At 45.3% G+C, this 21068-nt stretch overlaps 1 protein-coding gene across 1 annotated transcript in view; it reads left to right on the forward strand.

Annotated features, from left to right (window-relative positions):
- Positions 1-21068, forward strand: part of disp3 (dispatched RND transporter family member 3) — a 382438-nt gene that overhangs the window by 215865 nt on the left and 145505 nt on the right. The window contains exon 5 of the mRNA XM_067970641.1: positions 5225-5444. Coding sequence (XP_067826742.1) covers positions 5225-5444 — 220 coding nt within the window. The remainder of the gene's footprint in view (positions 1-5224; positions 5445-21068) is intronic.

A 21068-nucleotide genomic window follows, 5' to 3' on the forward strand; every position in this document is an offset into this window, starting at 1 on the left:
GTACACTCGTGCTCTGTTGCTTCCACTGGAAGAAGGTTCCAGTGTGGCCCTTCATCTTGGCCCTGTCAGCTCCTTCACCATTTGGCTAAAATAATTTTTTACACTGAATATGTTAATTTCTTAAGCGTTAGGCGATAGATCTTCTGGACTTGCTTGAGATGATAGCATTGCCATTGATTTTCACTGTCCTGAAACAGTCAAGAACCTTTTTTTTACTCTATCCCATTCCTTCCACCAAACCTGTTGATCTTTTAGGGTTTGTTTACGCCGTAAATTCGGAGTCAGTACGAAGTTGTTTCTACCTTGCACCAATGCTAACCGTGCAGTGCAAATCTGAAGTCAGGAGCTAACCTGATTACAAAGAGAAAAGGAATGACAATTCCTTGGTGATGGTCCTTTCACACCGCTTTGGTTTGACGCCACATGAAGTGTAAATCCGTTGCGGTGCCAAATCTAGTTCATATGTTCGGACCCCCCCCCGACACTCTTTAAATCTACTTGATATTAATTTAAATGGTCAGAGGTGGCGATTCCTCCCTCCATGCTCTCTTAAACATTTAAGCCAAAGTGCTCTCCAACATTAACCTCTGCTGGAGTTTGTGGGGTCATTGGGAGAGCACCTCATTTGCATGGGACAGGTGGGTGGAAATGCTACTTGGGGCACATCTTTGCCTTCACCATGGACCAGGCATCTGGGGGTGGCCACCTGCCCATGTGGGGGCTTTCAAACTTTCTCTTCCCCGCACCCCCCCCCCCCCCCCCCCCGGCTACGGCTCTGATCGACCTCCTTTCTTTGCCTGGACCCCATTGGTGGGACCCACGTGCGTCCTTGTGGAGGCAGGTACACAAGAAAAGCAATAACCTGCATTTATAAAGCATATTTAACGTAGGAAAATGTCCCAAGGACTTTCACAGAGTGTAATCAGACAAAATCGTACATTGAGTCAAAGAAGGTGATATGAGCAGGGGTGACCAAAAACTTAGTCAAAGAGGTGAGATTTCTGGAGAGGATAGTTGGAGTTTCAGGCAGTGTAAACAGCGTGCTGTCTAGTTAGAATCCACACGGCAGCTGGCAGTCTAAATGCAGCCAAACTTACATTCAGTCTCTTGATTCTACCTTCCCTTCTCCTCCCTCCGTCTTATAATCCTCAAGTTTGGCATCACCTAGGTACTGTTTGATTTACCTTTAAGGGAGGCGGTGAGGTTTAGGGAGCAAATTCCAAAGCGTAGGGCCCAGATGGCTGAAGACACTGCCACCAATGGTGGGTCAAAGGGAGGGAAGATGACAAGAGGCCCGAGTCAGAGGAACAGAGGGTTCTGAAGGGTTCTACAGCTGGAAGAGGTTACAGAGAGAGGGAGGGGCAAGGCCATGAAGGGATTTAAATGTGAGGATGAGAATTTTAAATCTGTCTCAGCATTGCAGCCGCCACTGAAACCGAAGCCAAGTATCGAGAACTTCTGGTTTAGGGAACCCCTGCCCCTGGCCCATCATTTGCCTTGTAAGGGGGCGAATGGAAGTTCTACCCCTTTCAAGGTAATGCAGAGATGGCGGAGACCGCTTGGGGATCCTCCGGCCTCCCGCTGAAGTTATGGCGGGAGCCTGGTATTAACCCTATAGAATGTTAGGGCCTTGCATTTCAGCTGCTGGGAGAGGAGCTCTTTTCTGGAGAGGATAGTTGGAATTTCAGGCAGTGTAAACGGGGTGCTAGCTAGTTAGAAGCCACAGGGCAGCTGGCAGTCTAAATGCAGCCAAGCTTTACATTCAGTCTCTTGATTCTACCCTCCCTTCTCCTCCCTCCTCCCTCCATCTTATAATCTATAGGCTTTTAAGCCCCAAGTTTAGCATCAACTAGCTACTGCTTGATTTACCTCATCCTCTCTCCTATTTTCAGCCTTGGTGTTGCCCTGTAGTAGAGCCTTCGATCTGTATAAAGTCATTGAATGTTTTAGCACAGGGTCAGGCCATTCAGTTCAAGTCTGTGCCATTTGTTTTTATCCACATGAGCCACCTAGTCTAATTTCACTCTCCTCCTCACTCCCTAGACCCTCTAATATTCCTCCTTTTCAAGCAACTATGTAATTTCCTTTTAAAAGATTTATGGTTTCAAAAATTGTCTGCGGCAGTAAGTTCCACGTTCTAACCAGTCTGAGTGTATTTTCAAGCCTCCCATTTCATTCTTTTTATGATTATCTTAAATTTGTGCCCTCTTAATACCTTGTGATAACCTGTCATAACCTTGAAACCACCTATCAGGACATCCCTTAGCCTTCTCAACTCTAGTGAAAAAAGCCCCAAATTCTGAAGTTTCTCTTCATAACTCTTGATGCCTCATACCTGGTCACATCCTAGTCAATCTATGCTGTATCATTCCCATTGCGTTTATGTTCTTTCTATAATGTAATGCCCAACACCTCACACAAAATACTCCAGCGGTAAAATGAATCGCTGTGACACTGCACGGAGCTTTGACACCTTGGGCAGGCTATGGAAAACTCTTTAATGGAATCAATCCTTACACCATGATCCAGTCCTTAAATATTGCACGCTGCAAGCAGCTATTGAACCTTGGGCTATCATATATGGATGATCACTTAAATAGATTTTCAGTAGCGGGCTGAAGTCCTGGTTAGCACAGGCTCGTGCATCAATTTAGATCCCATTCTGTTCATGTTTGTTAACTTCCAATTTATGGCAGCAGATGGTGCATGGAAAAGGCAGGATTTGGAGTTGATAGCGAATCTTTGGGCATGATTTTTTACTTGGAGCCGGGAACTCAGCGGGTGGGTAGATTTTCGCATGGGAAACCCGGAAGTGAAGTGAGTGCATCGGAATCTGCGATCACAACTCAATTGAAGGCAATTATTTTTGCTTCCGGGTTTCCTGCACCACAGCCAGCCAGATTGACAGGCTGGCTGCCTGTCAGGAGGGAAAGCAGCCGGGGATCGGAGAGGAGAGCGAGAGAGAGAGAGAGAGAGATCACAGTAGAGGGGAGAGGGGTGGGGAAGCAGCAGGGGGAAATTGAGGTCGGGCTTTTCAGGTGCAGGTCAAGCCCTGCAGCCGGGGATCGGAGAGGAGGGAGGGAGAGATCGTGGGCCGTGGAGGACATGGGTTGGGCCGGGGGTGGGGGGAAGGTGGGGTACCGTGGAGAAGTTCGCTGGTTGGGAGGTGATAGAGTCGGAAGTGGGGGGTCTCGGCCGTCGGGGGCGATCGGCCGATTGCGGGGGTGTGATCATGGCAGGTAAACTTGTTCAGCCTGGATGAAACACTCCTGCTCCTCCTGGCCCACAAGCAGTGCAATAAAGCCATTTAACTGATGAAACGACCATTCTCATTTTTATCACCTGGCGAGATTCACGAGCCCCGGGAATGCCATCATGGAGGCATTCAATTTAAAGGTGGGTAACATTAAATAATAAAAAACCTACCATAACTATCTCAAGTAGGTAATTTGCCCGGCAGTAATTGGGGATGTGACGCCATGTTTTTGCTGCGCGTGCATCCAAGCGCACCCGCATTTAACCCGGAAGTGGGCGCTTTGGAGCCGGGTTGCGGTCACAATCTATAAAGCTGTTATTTTAACATCCCACCCGCCCCCAACCCATCCGTTCTTTGGGGTTAAAATCACCTCCTTTGTCTCCAGTGCTTTATTTGGCAAGAAACATGAATTCCTAGCAGACCAATCTTGCCATTTTACTTCAAAGGAAGAAAGCCTTGTGTTTATATTGCATTTTAACACGCTTTTCACACAGAAGGAATTGCTTAGAAGTGGAGTGACTGTTGTTATGTAGGCACATGTAAATGAGTATTGTGTATTATTTAAAGAATTTTAAGTAAGCTGGATGTACTTTGGGTTTGCACAAGTCACTGGGTATTGATGACAACATCAGCACCCCACCCCTACAGGTACTTTTAATGTACTCACAGTCTAGTGTATGATATAGTGTAATGCATAGGCTGGTGTGTGTTACAGTGCAGATGATGTCGTAAACCACACTACCAAATCTGAGATGACTTATCAACATTATTTAAACAATGAGGTATACTAAATCCTTGAAACAAACTCTCTAAAGCCTTGGTACAACTCACCCTTATAGTTAGGGGATAGTTCAGCTCTAATATTTCAAAAGAAAAAGAAAATGTGGGGAGAAAATATCCTTCAAACTAATACCATGATCTCCCTGATTATAAAGGAGATACTTTTTTTTAATATTGAGAGACCTAGGTTAAGCCCCCCCAACACCACCAACTACCCCCACCGCCCACCCAGTGCAGGACACGAGCTGGTTAGAGAAGAGCAGGAGAGAAATTGAGAAGTATTCATTAAGTGATGCCAGTGTATGGTTTTAAAAACCATAAAAAATTAGGAATCCCAAATTGTTACAGGCGTACTACCGGAGTTTAACGAGCTGAAATCATTAATTTATTGCAGTTCATGGTTATATTAATGGAGAAGGAAGCCATATGGACAGAGAATAATGGACGTCCATTGGTGCATTATTTGCTAGTAATCCAATTGAAAGGTTGAGATTACTTTATATTAGCATGAAGTTTGAATGGCAAAGTTGGATTAAATGATTGGCTGCAATTCACTATTAGGTATCTGGTACACTTCTTCAGTAGAGATGTTGCAGATTTGTGTGCTGTAAACAATATTAGTGTGGGGAGTAGACAAAGGATCATCAACCAATGGATTGGGTAGCCAGGAACATCAGCAATGTTTCTGGTGTAAGTGCCAGAATACCCAACCGTTAAACCCACCCTTCTTGTTTCAGATGCTGACCGAGCTGCTGTGTATTGCCAGCATTTATATTTCAGATTTCCAGCACTTACGTTTTTTGTTTAATTACTCACAATGAACAGTAGCTGCGGGCAGCACATTATACTGGCGTAAGAAAACACTAGATGCCGTAACAAGGAGATAGTAGGCTTGGTATTCTGAAAGAATGAGATCAAACAGCCTGAAGGGTGGACTTCAACTGAATCCAGCTTGTGATCCTGAGAGTATCAATAAAAAAGGGAATTTCTTAATTTCCAATGACATTGGCAGCACTCGGAGTTTATCCAAGGCCTCTTGTAGCTCCATTGTTTGAGTTGAGAAAAACATAACGTAAACGAGTAGAAGTACCAATCTCCCAAATTCCAAAGAAGGTGGCGGTGTCTAACAGCCCGCTCTTTGTTTTGCTCGTTGCCTAGGTACGATGTATATTTGTTTTCATTTTCTAGGCTCGCTCCAGCTGGCGATTACTCACCCTGAGTTTTACTGGTACGTCGATGAGGGGCTTACAGCAGAAAATATGAAAAGCTCACTGCTTCGTAGCGAGATCTTATTTGGAGCCCCGCTTCCCAATTACTACTCAGTGGACGACCGATGGGAAGAGCAGCACAGGAAATTTCAGAAGTTTGTGATCTCTTACGTCGATCTGTTGGCCACACAGTCCACCAAGTGAGTAGCTTAAGTACATAACTGTGTTTAAGAGAAATATCGACTCTGTCTGGGCAGCCTGTATGTGAAGTATGAACATAAACCTGCAAACCAACTTATTATTCCTTTAAAGATGCTTTTTCTCTCTCTAGTTTTCTCCCTTTCCTGAAGGCCCTGATTCATGCTTTCACAGATGTCGATTTCCCATCATTAACTTCCCTAAATGACCATTCTTCATGTGACTTTAGTATCGGGCATCACAGCTGAATCCGCTCCCGCCAACCAGTGTCCACACACGTACTTTCCAGCAAGGGCGACAATCTGAATAGTAAGCGGGAGCTGGAACTCCGGTTGATTTTTTCCCCCTCCTTAGCTCAGGGGCATTGAGGCCAATTGCGGTGATGCTACTTCAATCAGAACTGAGATCAGTTAATTCAAAACAGACCAGGAATTGAACCTAGTAGCTTCCTGGTCTGTTTGGCTCAGTTTCGTACTGGGCCGTGCATTTCCCGACTGAACCATGAGCAGAGCTTTTATATGTAAATTTAATAAACCTCAATTCATCAAGTTTTTTTTTACACACATTATTTTATACAGAAATAGTAACGGAAGCAATTGCCTAGGCCAACCAGTCCTCTCGCCCTCCAATCTGTCTGCAGCTTACCTATCGTGATAGATGTGGCCGTATCCCTAGTACATTTATTACTATATTACATGTGGTTACTATATTACATGTGGTAGGGCGGTAGCAGTATTATTGTTCTACTAATTAATAAAATAAGAAGGCTTGTTACCAGATCTATGCTGAGTTAGTTGATCTCAGTCGCTGTGGTTATGATGTGCGAAACCCAGACTGACTGACAAAATTGATTTAGGTAAATTGTTCACCAAGGCAAAGGGTTCACAAACCGGGGAAAGTGAGGCAAAAATGAGGAAGTTAGGAGTAAGAAGGGAAGTTGCCCATTTTATTTTGCCCATAGGGTAGTAGAATTCTGGAATAAATTACATGGGAAGGCCATGGTATTAATAGGGTCATCCCTTCAGTATATCTCCGGTTCTAGTCACTGTGAGGACTTTCAAGCCCTGGAGTTGGTACAGAAAAGAATGATCCCAAGCATCACAGACCTGAGATATGTGAGGAAAAACTTGGGCTTTTCATCTTTGAGAGAGGACATGTCAGAGGTGTCTAAGATTGTGAGCAGTATAGAAAAGGTAAATCCAGAACACTACTTCAGACTAAACTGTAACAGTAGGACAAGAGGACACAAGCTCAGAGTAGGGATAGGTACATTTAGGACTGGTGTAAGGAAGTCCCTCTTCACATGAATGAACACATGACATTGAATTCTGGATAGGGTGACTGAAGACAAAAGTCCTGAAAGCCTTTTAAAGAAACATTTGGATGCTGTGATGCTGGACAGTGGGATCTTTCTGGATGTTTGAGCTAAGATGGGCTGAATTCTTTCCTCGTCACAATCCATTTTGCGTAGAGACAATTGGAGATGGTGAGAACAAGTGGATGGATTTGTTGCTTAATAAATAGGGACGTTGCCTGATTTACTGAGTGTTTCCATCATTTTCAGATCCTGTTGGACCCAATAGCTTTCTCCTGTTCCCTAAAAATGTATTCACTAAGTTCTCGGTCTTCCTGTCTATAGGTTTCCATTCAATTACATAGAACTGATCAACTTGTGGTCACATGGCATGAGCTAACATTGACTGAAAGAGAGCTGAATATCTGCATTACAAAAAAGTAAGGTTTGGGAAAATTCACTTCAGAGAATCTTATTGTAATGACAGGAAACGAAGCACCAACTACCCCATGCACATCCTGCGCTCAGAGTTTCCTTCACACTGCCTTTTGATCCATTTTATATTCAGGCACGTATGCCCTATGCTCTGCAGTGATTCCACAGTGCTGATCTCTTTGTCTCACTCCTTCTCCTCAGTGTGTAGTCATTTTCTCAACCGCATTCACATGAATGCTGACAGGACAGAGGCGGAGAGATTAGCATCCATAATTCGCTTTTCAAATGCAACTCTGAGCCAGGGAGATCAGGCCTGCACAATGAAGGAATATTAAATGGTTTTCTTGGGAGATCTTGGCAGAGAATAAACCTTCCTTGTAATGGTAAAATAATATCCAGTAATGAATTATCCTGTGACATGGACAAGTCGTGGGAATGTCAGATGATCTGGCACATCATTAAAACTGAAACCACATTTCAAATACATTATAAATATTAATATTGCACTAAATCAAAGTGACTAGTGGTGCCTGCAATTTGCTAAAATGTCGACTGATCAGAACATCTCACTGAAGCAATTTAAAACTTAACAAGGTGTAAATTGGGGGAAAGCAGGTCGTTATTAACCCTTAACTTTGCCACTTGGCTAGCTTCTTGACCTTAAAAGACCACTGTCTAAAGTTGCCCATGGGGTTGTTAAAGGAAAACACCTTAATAGATTAGAATTAAAGGGGTGAAATTCCAATTGCCGCTGTACCCGTAGGAACACTAACTGTCCTTGTATCAAATGCCTCTCTGTGCTATTTTAACATTGACACAGAGGCTTGGTACAAGTATCTTAAGTGTTCATAAGGGTACAGTCCTGATTGTAATTTATACCCTGTAAAATACAGAGCAAGAAAAGTCCCATTCAACCCAACAAGCTCGCCCTTTCCAATAGAACAGGTATAATTTCTGCTGTCGTGAACACTCTTAGAACTTCTGTCATGTTGTGTAGGAGGCACATAGATACAAGTAACATTTCCAAGAGAAAGGGGTGGGAAATTCCTTCCCAGTTTCCAAATTCAAATCAACTAGAAAAATTCCAGGATATTAATTGAATGTTACACCATCCCATGAGACCTTCTCACGGTCCCAATAGAAATAGAGTGGAAGTGACCCAGAAAGTGTTTGAGGGATGTGTTTGAGTGGCATAGTGCATTGTGATGCTGCTGTGAAATAGTTTGCCCAGGGAGAGTAGGTTTGACTGCAGTACAGGGAAGAGGCAGAAATCCTTTGGTGCTTGCCTAGCCTGTACAGCTGATGTGCATTAATTACTGCTGCCTCACTCATAAGACCATAAGAGATAGGAGCAGGATTAGGCAATTCGGCCCCTCGAGCCTGCTCTGGCTTTTAATGAGATCATGGCTGATCTGATTTTTACCTCAGCTCCATTTTCCCGCCCTTTCCCCATATCCTTTGACTCCCTTGCTGATCAAAAATTTGTCTAACTCAGCCTTGAATGTATTCAATGACTCAGCCTCCACAGCTTTTGGGGGTAAAGAATTCCAAAGATTGACGACCCTCTGGGAGAAGAAATTCCTCCTCATTTCCATCTTAAATGGGCGACCCCTTATTCTGAGACTATGCCCCCTAGTTTTAGATTCCCCCATGAGGAGTAACATCCTCTCAGCATCTACCCTATCGAGTCCCCTCAAAATCTTGTATGTTTCAATAAGATCTCCTCTCATTCTTCTAAACTCCAATGAGTATAGACCCAACCTGTTCAATCTTTCCTCATAAGATAACCCTTCCATACCCGGAATCAACCTAGTGAACCTTCTCTGAACTGCTTCCAATGCAAGTATGTACTTCCTTAAATAAGGCCACCAGAACTGTACGCAGTACTCCAGGTGTGGTCTCACCATCACCCTGTATAGTTGTAGCGTGACTTCCCTGCTTTTATACTCCATCCCCCTAGAAATAAAGGCCAATATTCCGTTTGCCTTCCCCCGGATTACCTGCTGCATCTGTATGTTGACTGTTTGTGTTTCATGTACGAGGACACCCAGATCCCTCTATACCGCAGCATTTTGTAGTATTTCTCCATTCGCATAATATTTTGCTTTTTTATTTTTCCTCCCAAAGTGGATGACTTCACATTTTCCTACATTATATTCCATCTGCCAAATTTTTGCCCATTCGCTTAACCTGTCAATATCCCTTTGCAGACACTTTGAGTCCTCATCGCAACTTGCTTTTCCACCTATCTTTGTATCATCAGCAGGCTTGGCCACAAGACACTCTGTTCCTTCATCCAAGTCATTGATATATATTGTAAATAGTTGAGGCCCCAGCACTGATCCCTGCGGCACCCCACTAGTTACAGATTGCCATTGTGAAATTGACCCTTTTATCCCAACTCTTTATTTTCTGTTAGTTAGCCAATCCTCTATCCACTCCAGTATATTACCCCCAACACCTTGAGCTCTTATCTTGTGCAGTAATCTTTTATGTGGCACCTTATCGAATGCCTTCTGGAAATCCAAATATACTGCATCCATTGGTTCTCCTTTATCCACCCTACCTGTTACTTCCTCAAAGAACTGTAATAAATTTGTCAGACATGATTTCCCCTTCATAAAACCATGTTGACTCTCCTTTATATGTATTATGAGTCTCCAAATGTCCTGCTACTACTTCCTTAATAATGGATTCTAGCATTTTCCCAATGACAGATGTTAGGCTAACTGGTCTATAGCTACCTGCTTTCTGTCTCATTCCCTTCTTGAATAGGGGTGTTACGTTTGCGGTTTTCCAATCTGCTGGGACCTTTCCAGAATCTAGTGAATTCTGGAAGATTACAACCAATGCATCCACTATCTCTGTAGCCATTTCCTTTAAGACCCTCGGATGCAAGTCATCAGGTCCAGGGGACTTGTCAGCCTTTAGACCCATTAGTTTACCTAGTACTTTTTCTCTAGTGATAGTGGTTGTTTTTAGTTCCTCCCTCCCCTTTGCCTCTTGATTTTCTACTATTATTGGTATGTTATTAGTGTCTTCTGCTGTGAAGACAGATACAAAATACCTGTTCAATTCCTCTGCCATTTCCTTGTTTTCCATTATTATTTCCCCAGTCTCATCCTCTAAGGGACCAATGTTTCCTTTAGCTGCCCTCTTCCTTTTTATATACTTGCAGAAGCTTTTACTGTCAGTTTTTATATTTCTTGCTAGTTTACTCTCAATATTTATTTTCTCCCTCTTTATTATTCTCATGACAACTATCGTACAATTGGGGTACTCCAGTTTACTCCATTGGGAAGACCAAAGCCATTGTCTCCTAGCCACCGACTCCATCCCTCTCCCTGTCCACTGTCTGAGGCTGAACTAGACCGTTCGCAACCTTAGCGTTGTATTTGACCCTGAGATGAGCTTCCGACCATATATCCGCTCCATCACCAAGACCGCCTACTTCCACCTCTGTATCATCGTCTGCCTCCGCCCCGCCTCCGCTCATCTGATGCTGCAACCCTCATCCATGCCTTTGTTACCTCCAGACTGGACTATTCCAATGGTCTTCTGGCTGGCCTCCGATCTTTCACCCTCCATAAACTTGAGCTCATCCAAAACTCTGCTGCCCGTATCCTAACTCGCACCAAGTCCCGTTCTCCCATCACCCCTCTGCTCGCTGAGCTACATTGGCTCCTGGTCCGGGAAAGCCTCGATTTTAAAATCCCTCCGCGGCCTCGCCCCTCCCTATCTCCTGTAATCTCCTACAGCCCTCCGAGATCTCTACGCTCCTTCAATTCTTGTCTTTTGCGCATCCCCGATTTTAATCATTCCATTGCCGGCCGTGCCTTCAGTTGCTTAGGCCCAAAGCTCTGGAATTTCTTCCCTAAGCCTCTCCACCTCTCTACCTCTCTCTCCTCCTTTAAGACACCCCTTAAAACCTACCTCTTTGACCAAGTTTTTGGTCACTAGTCCTAATACCTCCTTATGTGGCTCAGTGTCAAATTTTGTTTGATAACACTCCTGTGAAGCGCCTCGGAACGTTTTACTACATTAAAGGTGCTGTATAAATGCAAGTTGTTGTTGTTGTTAAATCTTGACTGTGCCTGTGCAGACATATATGTATCCTGTGTTAGGCAGTGCTTCAAAATTCAGAGGAAAGGATGCACATACTGAAGGTAACTCAACTGCACATGTCACACCCATCGACCAGCATGATTCCATTAGTCTGAGGACTCTGACTCCTGAATGACGTAGATCCAGTGTGCATCATGGCATGCATGAGGATCTGAAGCATTGGTTGAGCTCCAACTGTTCTGGAGTTACTCTTTTACCAAAGTAACATTACTCCAATCCCAAAGTAAGATTACTCTGCTGCAAATTACCACTATCATGGGGTCAGTCTCAATGAAGAAGAATTAAAGCAAGACTGAGTACCTTTGGTTTTCAGAGAGTTGTGATGTTTTTACTGCATTTTGTATTCAAGGTTTTTAAAAATTTATTTATTATTGGGTTGAGCTACACTAGCAACGCTGCATTTATTGCCATCCCAAGGTGCCCTAAAATTGTTTTTGCCAAGCTGCTTTCAGAGGCCAGAGGGCATTGAGTCAATCACGTAACGTAGGGCTGGAGACGCGAAGGCCGGACCAGGTAGGGGTGGCAGGTTCCCTTACCCGAAGGGCATTAGTGAACCAATTGGGCTTTTACAACAAAATGGTAGCTTCTGCGGTGATTTTCTGATGCTAGCCCACAATTTACTAGATTTATTAAATTTAATTTCACAACTTAACGTGATGGGATTCAGAATTCACAAACTCCGGTTGTTAGTTCAGTGTCATAACACTACACTACCATAAGTTGATTTACATGCAAATTCATACAAATCTGATATCTGTTTTGTAAACAAAAATTGTCCAAACTCTCAACCTTTCATTTGGCTCAAACCCATCTTAGCTCATGGTTAGAGATCTGATCTGATTTCTGTTTACTGGATCATGGAGGAAGTCAGTTCATTTCTCAGTGTAAACTGCTCTGAACTTCTACCGATTCATCTCAACTCAGCACCACGAATTGTATCAGATGTGCTGGGAATTGGATTTGGCCAGCTGCATGTCTAATCTGCCCTCAAAAACATGGCGTAATTTTCATTGAAGGGGCAATTGCATTGACAGCAATGTTACAGCAGGGGATCAGGTAGAGATGGGATTCATTGACAGAGGAACTAAGAAAGGATACCGTCCCAGAATAGCTGTTAATTTTATTTTTTTTATACATATCCCTGTCATTCAGTTGACAGTTTTGCCTTGGGTCTGGTGTGAAGAACAGACCAAAGCTGAAGACCCATACACCTAGGAAAATCTGAGAGGTGATGCAGGTGGGTGGTGAGACCATGACTGCCAATTTACTGAGTTCACATTTGACCAGGAATGGGGACTGAAACTATCAAGACAGCATTAGTTTTTAATGTAGATGAATCTGATGGATGTTTTCTACAAGTATCAGTTTGGCTCAGTGGTAGCATTCTTGACGCTGAGTCAGAAGGTTGTAGGTTCAAGCCCTACTCCAGGACTTAAGCGCACAATCTAGGCTGACGCTTCAGTGCAGTACTGAGGGAATGCAGCACTGTCAGAGGTGTTGTCTTTCGGATGATTCGTCAAACTGAGGCCCCGCCTGCTTGTTTAGGTGGACGTAAAAGATCCCATGGCACTCTTTGGAGAAGAAGAGGTGAATTCTCCCAGTGTCCTGGTCAACATTATCCCTCAACCAACATCACCTAAAACAAATCAACTGATTTGCTGTTTGTGCAAATTGGCTGCTACATTTCCCAACATAACAACAAAGACTGTATTTCAAACATAAGTGATTGATTGTGACATGCTTTGGGACATCCTGAGGATGTGAAAGACATTATTAAAATAAAAGTTCTCCTCCTCCCCTCTGAGCATTCTTGTCCCTGATGGCATGGTAACCAGATCAGAGACAGTAGATCAGGAAGAAAGGTTCAAAAATCACTGGGGCTGGAGATTCTGGCCTATTCTCAAATCCCACCATTTACAAAGAAGGCGGGTTTGATTTGGTAATATATTTGTGGGTTAAACTACTGTGGAGGAAATATTTCTTCTCTGCCTTGTAGTGAAATCATAACTGCAAGTACAGAGACTCCAACTTTGATTTTATCATAAATAAGCGACAGAGAAAATCTCACCACCCCTCTTTTCCCATTCCCCCTCCATGTGGAAATGCCCAAAAACATACTGGCTCACTGGTAACCGTGCACAGTTAACACTTGCTTATTGTCAAGAGTGCCTTGACCTGCACATACCGCAAGATCCTCAGTCTGTCGACTTTTCAAGAACTCCTGATCAGTTTACAGAATATACTGAAAACCTTGAAAGTAATTTATTCTGATTCCCAGTTGGTACTTTTGCTTTATCAAATGGGAAATGTTGCTGGAAATTAACATTTGTGTTCTGTAAATCTAATCTTGTTTTTGTGCATGCCAGGGTATGTTACACGGCACACTGAAAGGTGATGGATGGCTGCTGATGTCCTTTGCTATTGTGAGCTTGATATGTTGCATGAGGAATGCAGCCATCAGTGACTGCACCAGCTCAAAAACAAACAGTGACTGAATACGCCTTAATCATTGAGTGCAACCGTTGATTATTTTCTGAACAGTAATATATATTCTAGCATTTGCTATATTTTTTCTCAAATAACAACTTGCTGAAATTTGAGAGTTATGTGTGGACCACAAAACTGATATAATGGATTTAACAGGGACCCAGTAAAAATGGGAGGACAGGTTGCCATTTCGTATAGCTACGTTTAAATTGGGGGAGAAATTCAACTTACAGCTGCCTGTTTTACACGTGTAAAATGGACATTAGGCCTTCAAATTTTGCTTTGCGATCTGTCGCGCTCGATCTGGACTGGAAGTGTGCCGGACGCCATGTTGCCATGGTGACTTTTAGCTTAAAACAGGCGTTTGGCTTCTTAAATATGCAAATCAGGGTCCGAGGCCAGTTATAGGACTCTGAACAGAAAATTCAGGAACAAGTGGGCGGAGCTTGTGCCAAGCGTCCTCACCAGCACTTCTTAAAGGAACCACTGGAGGCCGTTCAATGAACGGTCCAAGAAATATTCAGTTTTTATTTGTACGAGCCCAGGAGAAGCAGGATGTTCCCCATGGCCCACAAAAAGAACTCTGGCCCACTGCTGCCACGGTCGAGGCCCCCTCCCCGACTCGAACCGCCGGCCGGCTCCACGTGCTGGCCAGCCGATTTCCCACCCTCCCCGACTGGCAAACTGCAGCAGCGTGACCGTTTCACACACTTTTTTTCAAAAAATATACTTTATTCATAAAATTTGCAGCAATACATACAATACAGTTGTCATATCACATTCCAAACGTACACAATACAGATTATACAATTTGTAGGTTACGTCAAGTACAGTTCAATGAACACATTGGACATAATTACAGTTCATGACACTCTGGGGTGTCTCATTGCATCATACTCAACACAGATTATTGCTTACAGATTCATTTCAGGTCCATTTCAGATTCATTACAGGTACATTACAGCAATTTGAATTTTACATTCTGCCCGAGGGGGTTTTTCCCTGATTGCAGCCCCTCGGTTTACAATGGCGGGAAGGCTCTAAACGGTTGCCTTTCCCCACAGAGCCTTTGCGGCGGCCGCACCCATCCTCAGTGCATCCCTCAGCACGTAGTCCTGGACCTTGGAATGTGCCAGTCTGCAACACTCGGTCGAGGACAGCTCCTTGTGCTGGAAGACCAGCAAGTTTCGGGCAGACCAAAGGGCGTCTTTCACCGAGTTGATGGTCTTCCAGCAGCAGTTGATGTCCGTCTCAGTGTGCGTCCCCGGGAACAGCCCGTAGAGCACAGAATCCTGTGTTACGGAACTGCTTGGGACGAACCTGGACAGATACCACTGCATCTCTCTCCAGACCTTCTTTGCAAAGGCACATTCCATAAGGAGATGGGTGACGGTCTCGTCTCCACCGCAGCCTCCTCTGGGACAGCGCGCGGTGGCGCTGAGAGTCCGGGAGTACATGAAGGATCTGACGGGAAGGGCCCTTCTCACCACCAGCCAAGCTAGGTCTTGGTGCTTGTTTGAAAGCTCTGGCGATGAGGCGTTCTGCCAAATGACATCGACAGTCTGCTCGGGGAGCCAACCGACAGGATCCACCATCTCCTTTTCCCGCAGGGTCTCGAGGACGTTACGTGCGGACCACTTGCTGATCGCCTTGTGGTCAAAGGTGTTTTCCTGCACAAACCTTTCCATGAGGGACAGGTGGGGCGGAACGGTCCAACTGGACGGAGCGTTCCGTGGCAGCGTGGCCAGGCCCATCCTTCTCAACACCGGGGACAAGTAGAACCTCAGCACGTAGTGACACTTTGTGTTTGCGTACTGAGGGTCTATGCACAGCTTGATGCAGCCGCACACAAAGGTGGCCATCAGGATGAGGGCCACGTTGGGCACGCCTTTCCCCCCTTTCTCTGGAGATTTGCACATCGTGACCCTGCGGACACGGTCCATTTTTGATCTCCAGACAAAGTGGAAGATGGCTCGGGTGACTGTCGCGGCGCAGGAGCGAGGTATGGGCCAGACCTGCGCCACGTACAGCAACACCGAGAGCACCTCGCACCTGATGACCAGGTTCTTGCCCACGATCGAGAGGGATCGTTGATCCCACAGTCCCAGTTTCTGCTTAACCTTGGAGATACGCTCCTCCCAGTTTTTGGTGCACGCCCCGGCCCCCCCGAACCAGATCCCCAGCACCTTCAGGTAATCCGACCTGACGGTGAAGGGGACAAAGGATCGGTCGGTCCAGTTCCCAAAGAACATGGCCTCGCTCTTGCTAAGATTTACCCTGGCCCCTGAGGCCAGTTCGAACTGGTCGCAGATGCTCATCAATCTGCGGACCGACAGCTGATCCGAGCAAAAGACGGCGACGTCATCCATGTACAGGGAGGCCTTGACCTGAGTGCCTCCGCTGCCTGGGATCGTCACCCCTCTTATGCCCGCATCCCTCCTGATGGACTCGGCAAAGGGTTCGATGCAACACACGAACAAGACGGAGGAGAGAGGACAACCCTGCCTGACTCCAGATTTGATCGGAAAGCTTTCTGATTCCCACCCGTTGATTGAAACTGCGCTACTGATGTTTGTGTAGAGCAGTTGGATCCAATTGCGGATTCCCTCCCCAAACCCCATTTTGGAGAGCACGTCCATCATGTACGTGTGGGATATTCTGTCAAAGGCCTTCTCCTGGTCCAGGCTGATCAGGCAGGTGTTCACCCCCCTGTCCTGTACATAGGCAATCGTATCCCTGAGTAGCGCCAGGCTATCAGAGATCTTCCTGCCGGGTACGGCGCAGGTCTGATCGGGGTGGATCACCACCTCCAGGGCTGACTTGACCCGATTGGCGATGACCTTGGACAGAATTTTGTAGTCTAGTCGTGACCGTTTCACACACGCAGCTCGCCAGCGGCATGTATCCGGCTCAGGCCCACAAGGCCAGCATGGAGCGGTCGTTCCACCGAATCTGGGCCACTTTTAGGTGCAAGTCGAATTTCTCCCCCAAAGTCTCTAGGAGAAAGTCACAAACCTTTTCTTTTGGGGGCGGCGGGTTGTGGGGGGGGGCGGGAAAATAGTTCATTTCTATCACGGTGACAACGCACGTTAGTGAGGCAGTGATGTGTTTGGTGTCAATTACAGCATTGCATTATGGGTTGGTCTATAAACAAATGTTTACCCAATGCTTTTTCAGTAAGATGCCACTCCTTTAAACTGTTTAGAAAGGACAGAGAAACAAATTGAGATTTGATGCAGGGTCCACACTAGTCTGCTCGCTCCACAGATGCTGACTGGCCTGCTTTGTGTTTCCAGCACTTTTGTTTTTATTTTGGATTTCCAGTATCTGCAGTTTTTTGCTTTTTTTCTTTACTGAAAAATATATTATGGGGAGGAAAAACACAGTTAGAAAATGGCGATGATTATTGAAAGCATTTACTTAGCTTTGGACAAGAGAAGGCTGTAATCAATCTGGGTGGAAATCTTGACACCAAGGGATTTAATAAGGAAATTGATGTGGAGTTATTCAAGTAAATACGGAAGACACAAGGGGAGAGGAAGATGCAAACTGTGGAAGATTTTAATTGCTCCGAATTGAAATGCAATAAGGGTGGGAGTCTTTCAGTGAGGGAGATGAATGCACTGAGCTGATGCAGCGAGTTAGAGGCTGGGGGGTAACTAGTTACCATAATAACATAGGTGTCAGCTGTGTTTCAGTTGGTAGCACTCTCGCCTCTGGGTCAGAAGGTTGTGGGTTCAAGTCCCACTCCAGAGACCTGAGCACAAAATCTAGGCTGACACTCCAGTGCAGCACTGAGAGAGTGCAGCACTGTCGGAGGTGCTGTCTTTCAGATGAGATGTTAAACCTAGGCCCCATCTACCCTCACAGGTGGACGTAAAAGATCCATGGCACTCAAAGTAGAGCAGGGAAGTTCTCCCCGGCATCCTGGCCAATATTTATCCCTCAACCAACACCACTTTTTTAAAAAAAAACCTTGCTAGGTCCCACAAATTGGCTGCCACGTTTCCTACATTACAACAGTGACTACACTTCAAAACAACTTCATTGGCTGAGATAGTGAAAGGCACGATATAAATGCAAGTTCTTTCTTTATTTTCTTTTTCATAATAATGAACCAAAAATGTAATGAATGAACCACAGGTACAACTTGGAATTGGGAGAACACTGAATTCTTGTCAAATGCCAGTAATCTGTCCTCAATATTCACTCAAAGGATCTCAGATATCGTAAGAGTTCTGCAGGATTTTAGGCCAGAGAATGTGAATGTTTGAAATCCTGTTGTTTTTCACCACGTTGCAATCAAGTTTTTTGTTGTGGGATTGATGAAATCTCTTTATTTTGTAGTTTTTAGATAAAGCCTATTCAAACAAATGTCAGGAGAAAAAGCATAAAATTTTAATCACGTAAATTTTCAGTAGCCCGAACCCTTGTGATCTCCTTGATTGCCCTGCAGCCCATCAGACGATAGAAATACTTGAAAGGTGTCATTTTTACAGTCAGTAAGGTGTGACATTTCGTTTCAGCTGTTTTATTTTGCAAGGGGTGTCGATTTATATTTCATCAAAATGTTTAAGAGCTGGACATAAATTTTGAATTATTCACCCGTCATGTGATGGAACATGTTAGCGACAATCTGTGGGATATGATCGATATCCCACTTTGGCGGGGAGGGGGGGGGGGCCACACCATACCTTCATCAGTGACCAATTAGCCCATTAAGTAGTACATAGATCATAATGCACTCACTGCTCCTCATCGCATATCTCCATCCAGCGTGACCATAACGTTACCACACTCTTTCCATTTGAATTATATAATGCACTTGCAAATTTTCAAAACACTTGCAACTTTTTTTGGAATCATTTGTATTTTTAAGCAAATCTTTCCTGGATTTAAGTAAGACACACAAATCAATATGTACTTCATCCTATTGGTTTATATTTAGAAACAATTTTACAACACCAAGTTATAGTCCAGCAATTTTATTTTAAATTCACAAGCTTTCGGAGGCTACCTCCTTCCTCAGGTGAACGATGTGGAAATGAAATCCTCGAAATGAAGTCGCATTTATAATTCACAGAACAATGCTTGGTGATTACAGACAGTTTTTTCAACTGCCCGTTGCCAAGGCAATCAGTGTGCAGACAGACAGGTGTTACCTGCCAGGTCTCAGGATATACAAATCACCAAAAAAAACAACAAACAAAAAAAAACAGAGATAGAGAGGTAGAAACATAGAAAAGACAGCAACTGACCCGATATATTAAAAACAGATAACATTTGTTCGCTGGTGGGGTAACGTGTAGCGTGACATGAACCCAAGATCCCGGTTGAGGCCGTCCTCATGGGTGCGGAACTTGGCTATCAATTTCTGCTCGACGATTTTGCGTTGTTGAATGTCTCGAAGGCCGCCTTGGAGAACGCTTACCCGAAGGTCGGTGGCTGAATGTCCATGACTGCTGAAGTGTTCCCCGACTGGGAGGGAACCCTCCTGTTTGGCGATTGTTGCGCGGTGTCCGTTCATCCGTTGTCGCAGTGTCTGCATGGTCTCGCCAATGTACCATGCTTTGGGGCATCCTTTCCTGCAACGTATGAGGTAGACAACGTTGGCCGAGTCACAGGAGTATGAACCATGCACCTGGTGGGTGGTGTCCTCTCGTGTGATGGTGGTATCTGTGTCGATGATCTGGCATGTCTTGCAGAGGTTACCGCGGCAGGGTTGTGTGGTGTCGTGGATGCTGTTCTCTTGAAAGCTAGGTAATTTGCTGCGAACGATGGTCTGTTTGAGGTTGGGTGGCTGTTTAAAGGCGAGTAGTGGAGGTGTGGGGATGGCCATAGCGAGGTGTTCGTCGTCATTGATGACATGTTGAAGGCTGCGGAGAACATGGCGTAGTTTCTCCGCTCCGGGGAAGTACTGGATGACAAAGGGTACTCTGTTGGTTGCGTCCCGTGTTAGTCTCCTGAGGAGGTCTATGCGATTTTTTGCTGTGGCCCGTCGGAACTGTCGATCGATGAGTCGAGCGTCATATCCCGTTCTTACTAGGGCATCTTTCAGCGTCTGTAGGTGTCCATCGCATTCCTCCTCGTCTGAGCAGACCCTGTGTATTCGCAGGGCCTGTCCATAGGGGATGGCCTCTTTGACGTGGTTAGGGTGGAAGCTGGAAAAGTGGAGCATCGTGAGGTTGTCCGTGGGCTTGCAGTAGAGTGAGGTGCTGAGGTGCCCGTCTTTGATGGAGATTCGTGTGTCCAAGAAAGAAACTGATTCTGAGGAGTAGTCCATGGTGAGCTTGATGGTGGGATGGAACTTGTTGATGTTATCGTGTAGTCTCTTCAGTGATTCTTCGCCGTGGGTCCATAGAAAGAAAATGTCGTCGATGTATCTGGTGTATAGTGTTGGTTGGAGGTCTTGTGCAGTGAAGAAGTCCTGCTCGAACTTGTGCATGAAAATGTTGGCGTATTGGGGTGCGAATTTGGTCCCCATGGCTGTTCCGTGTGTTTGGGTAAAGAACTGGTTATCGAAGGTGAAGACATTGTGATCCAGGATGAAGCGGATGAGTTGTAGGATGGCGTCCGGAGATTGGCTGTTGTTGGTGTTGAGTATTGATGCTGTCGCAGCGATGCCGTCATCGTGGGGGATACTGGTGTAGAGTGCCGAGATGTCCATCGTGGTGAGAAGTGTTCTTGGTTCAACTGGTCCGTGGGTACTGAGTTTTTGTAGGAAGTCTGTAGTGTCGCGACAGAAGCTGGGGGTTCCCTGTACAATGGGTTTCAGGATGCCCTCGATGTATCCAGAGAGGTTCTCACACAGGGTTCCGTTGCCTGATACGATAGGACGTCCCGGTGTGTTGGCTTTGTGTATCTTTGGGAGGCAGTAGAAGTCTCCCACGCGGGGAGTATGTGGGATGAGAGTGCGTAGGATGCTTTGAAGGTCTGGATCGAAGGTCTTGATCAGTTTGTTGAGCTGGTGGGTGTGTTCTTTGGTCGGGTCTGCGGGTAACCGTCTGTAGTGTTCCTGGTTGTCCAGTTGTCGGTATGCTTCTTTGCAATAGTCCGTTCTGTTCTGTATGACTATGGCTCCTCCTTTGTCCGCTGGTTTGATGACGATGTTGCGGTTGGTCTTGAGAGCGTTGATGGCGTTGCGTTGTGCTTGGGTGACATTCTGGACTGTCTTCTGAGTGCGGCTGATGAATCTGGCATTGATGCATTTCCTGACAGCTTGAGCAAACATGTCCAGCTGAGGGCAGCGACCCTCCGGAGGAGTCCAGTTTGACTCTTTCCTCTT

This window comes from Heptranchias perlo, chromosome 32 (genome assembly GCF_035084215.1).
Source record: "Heptranchias perlo isolate sHepPer1 chromosome 32, sHepPer1.hap1, whole genome shotgun sequence".
NCBI lineage: Eukaryota > Metazoa > Chordata > Chondrichthyes > Hexanchiformes > Hexanchidae > Heptranchias > Heptranchias perlo.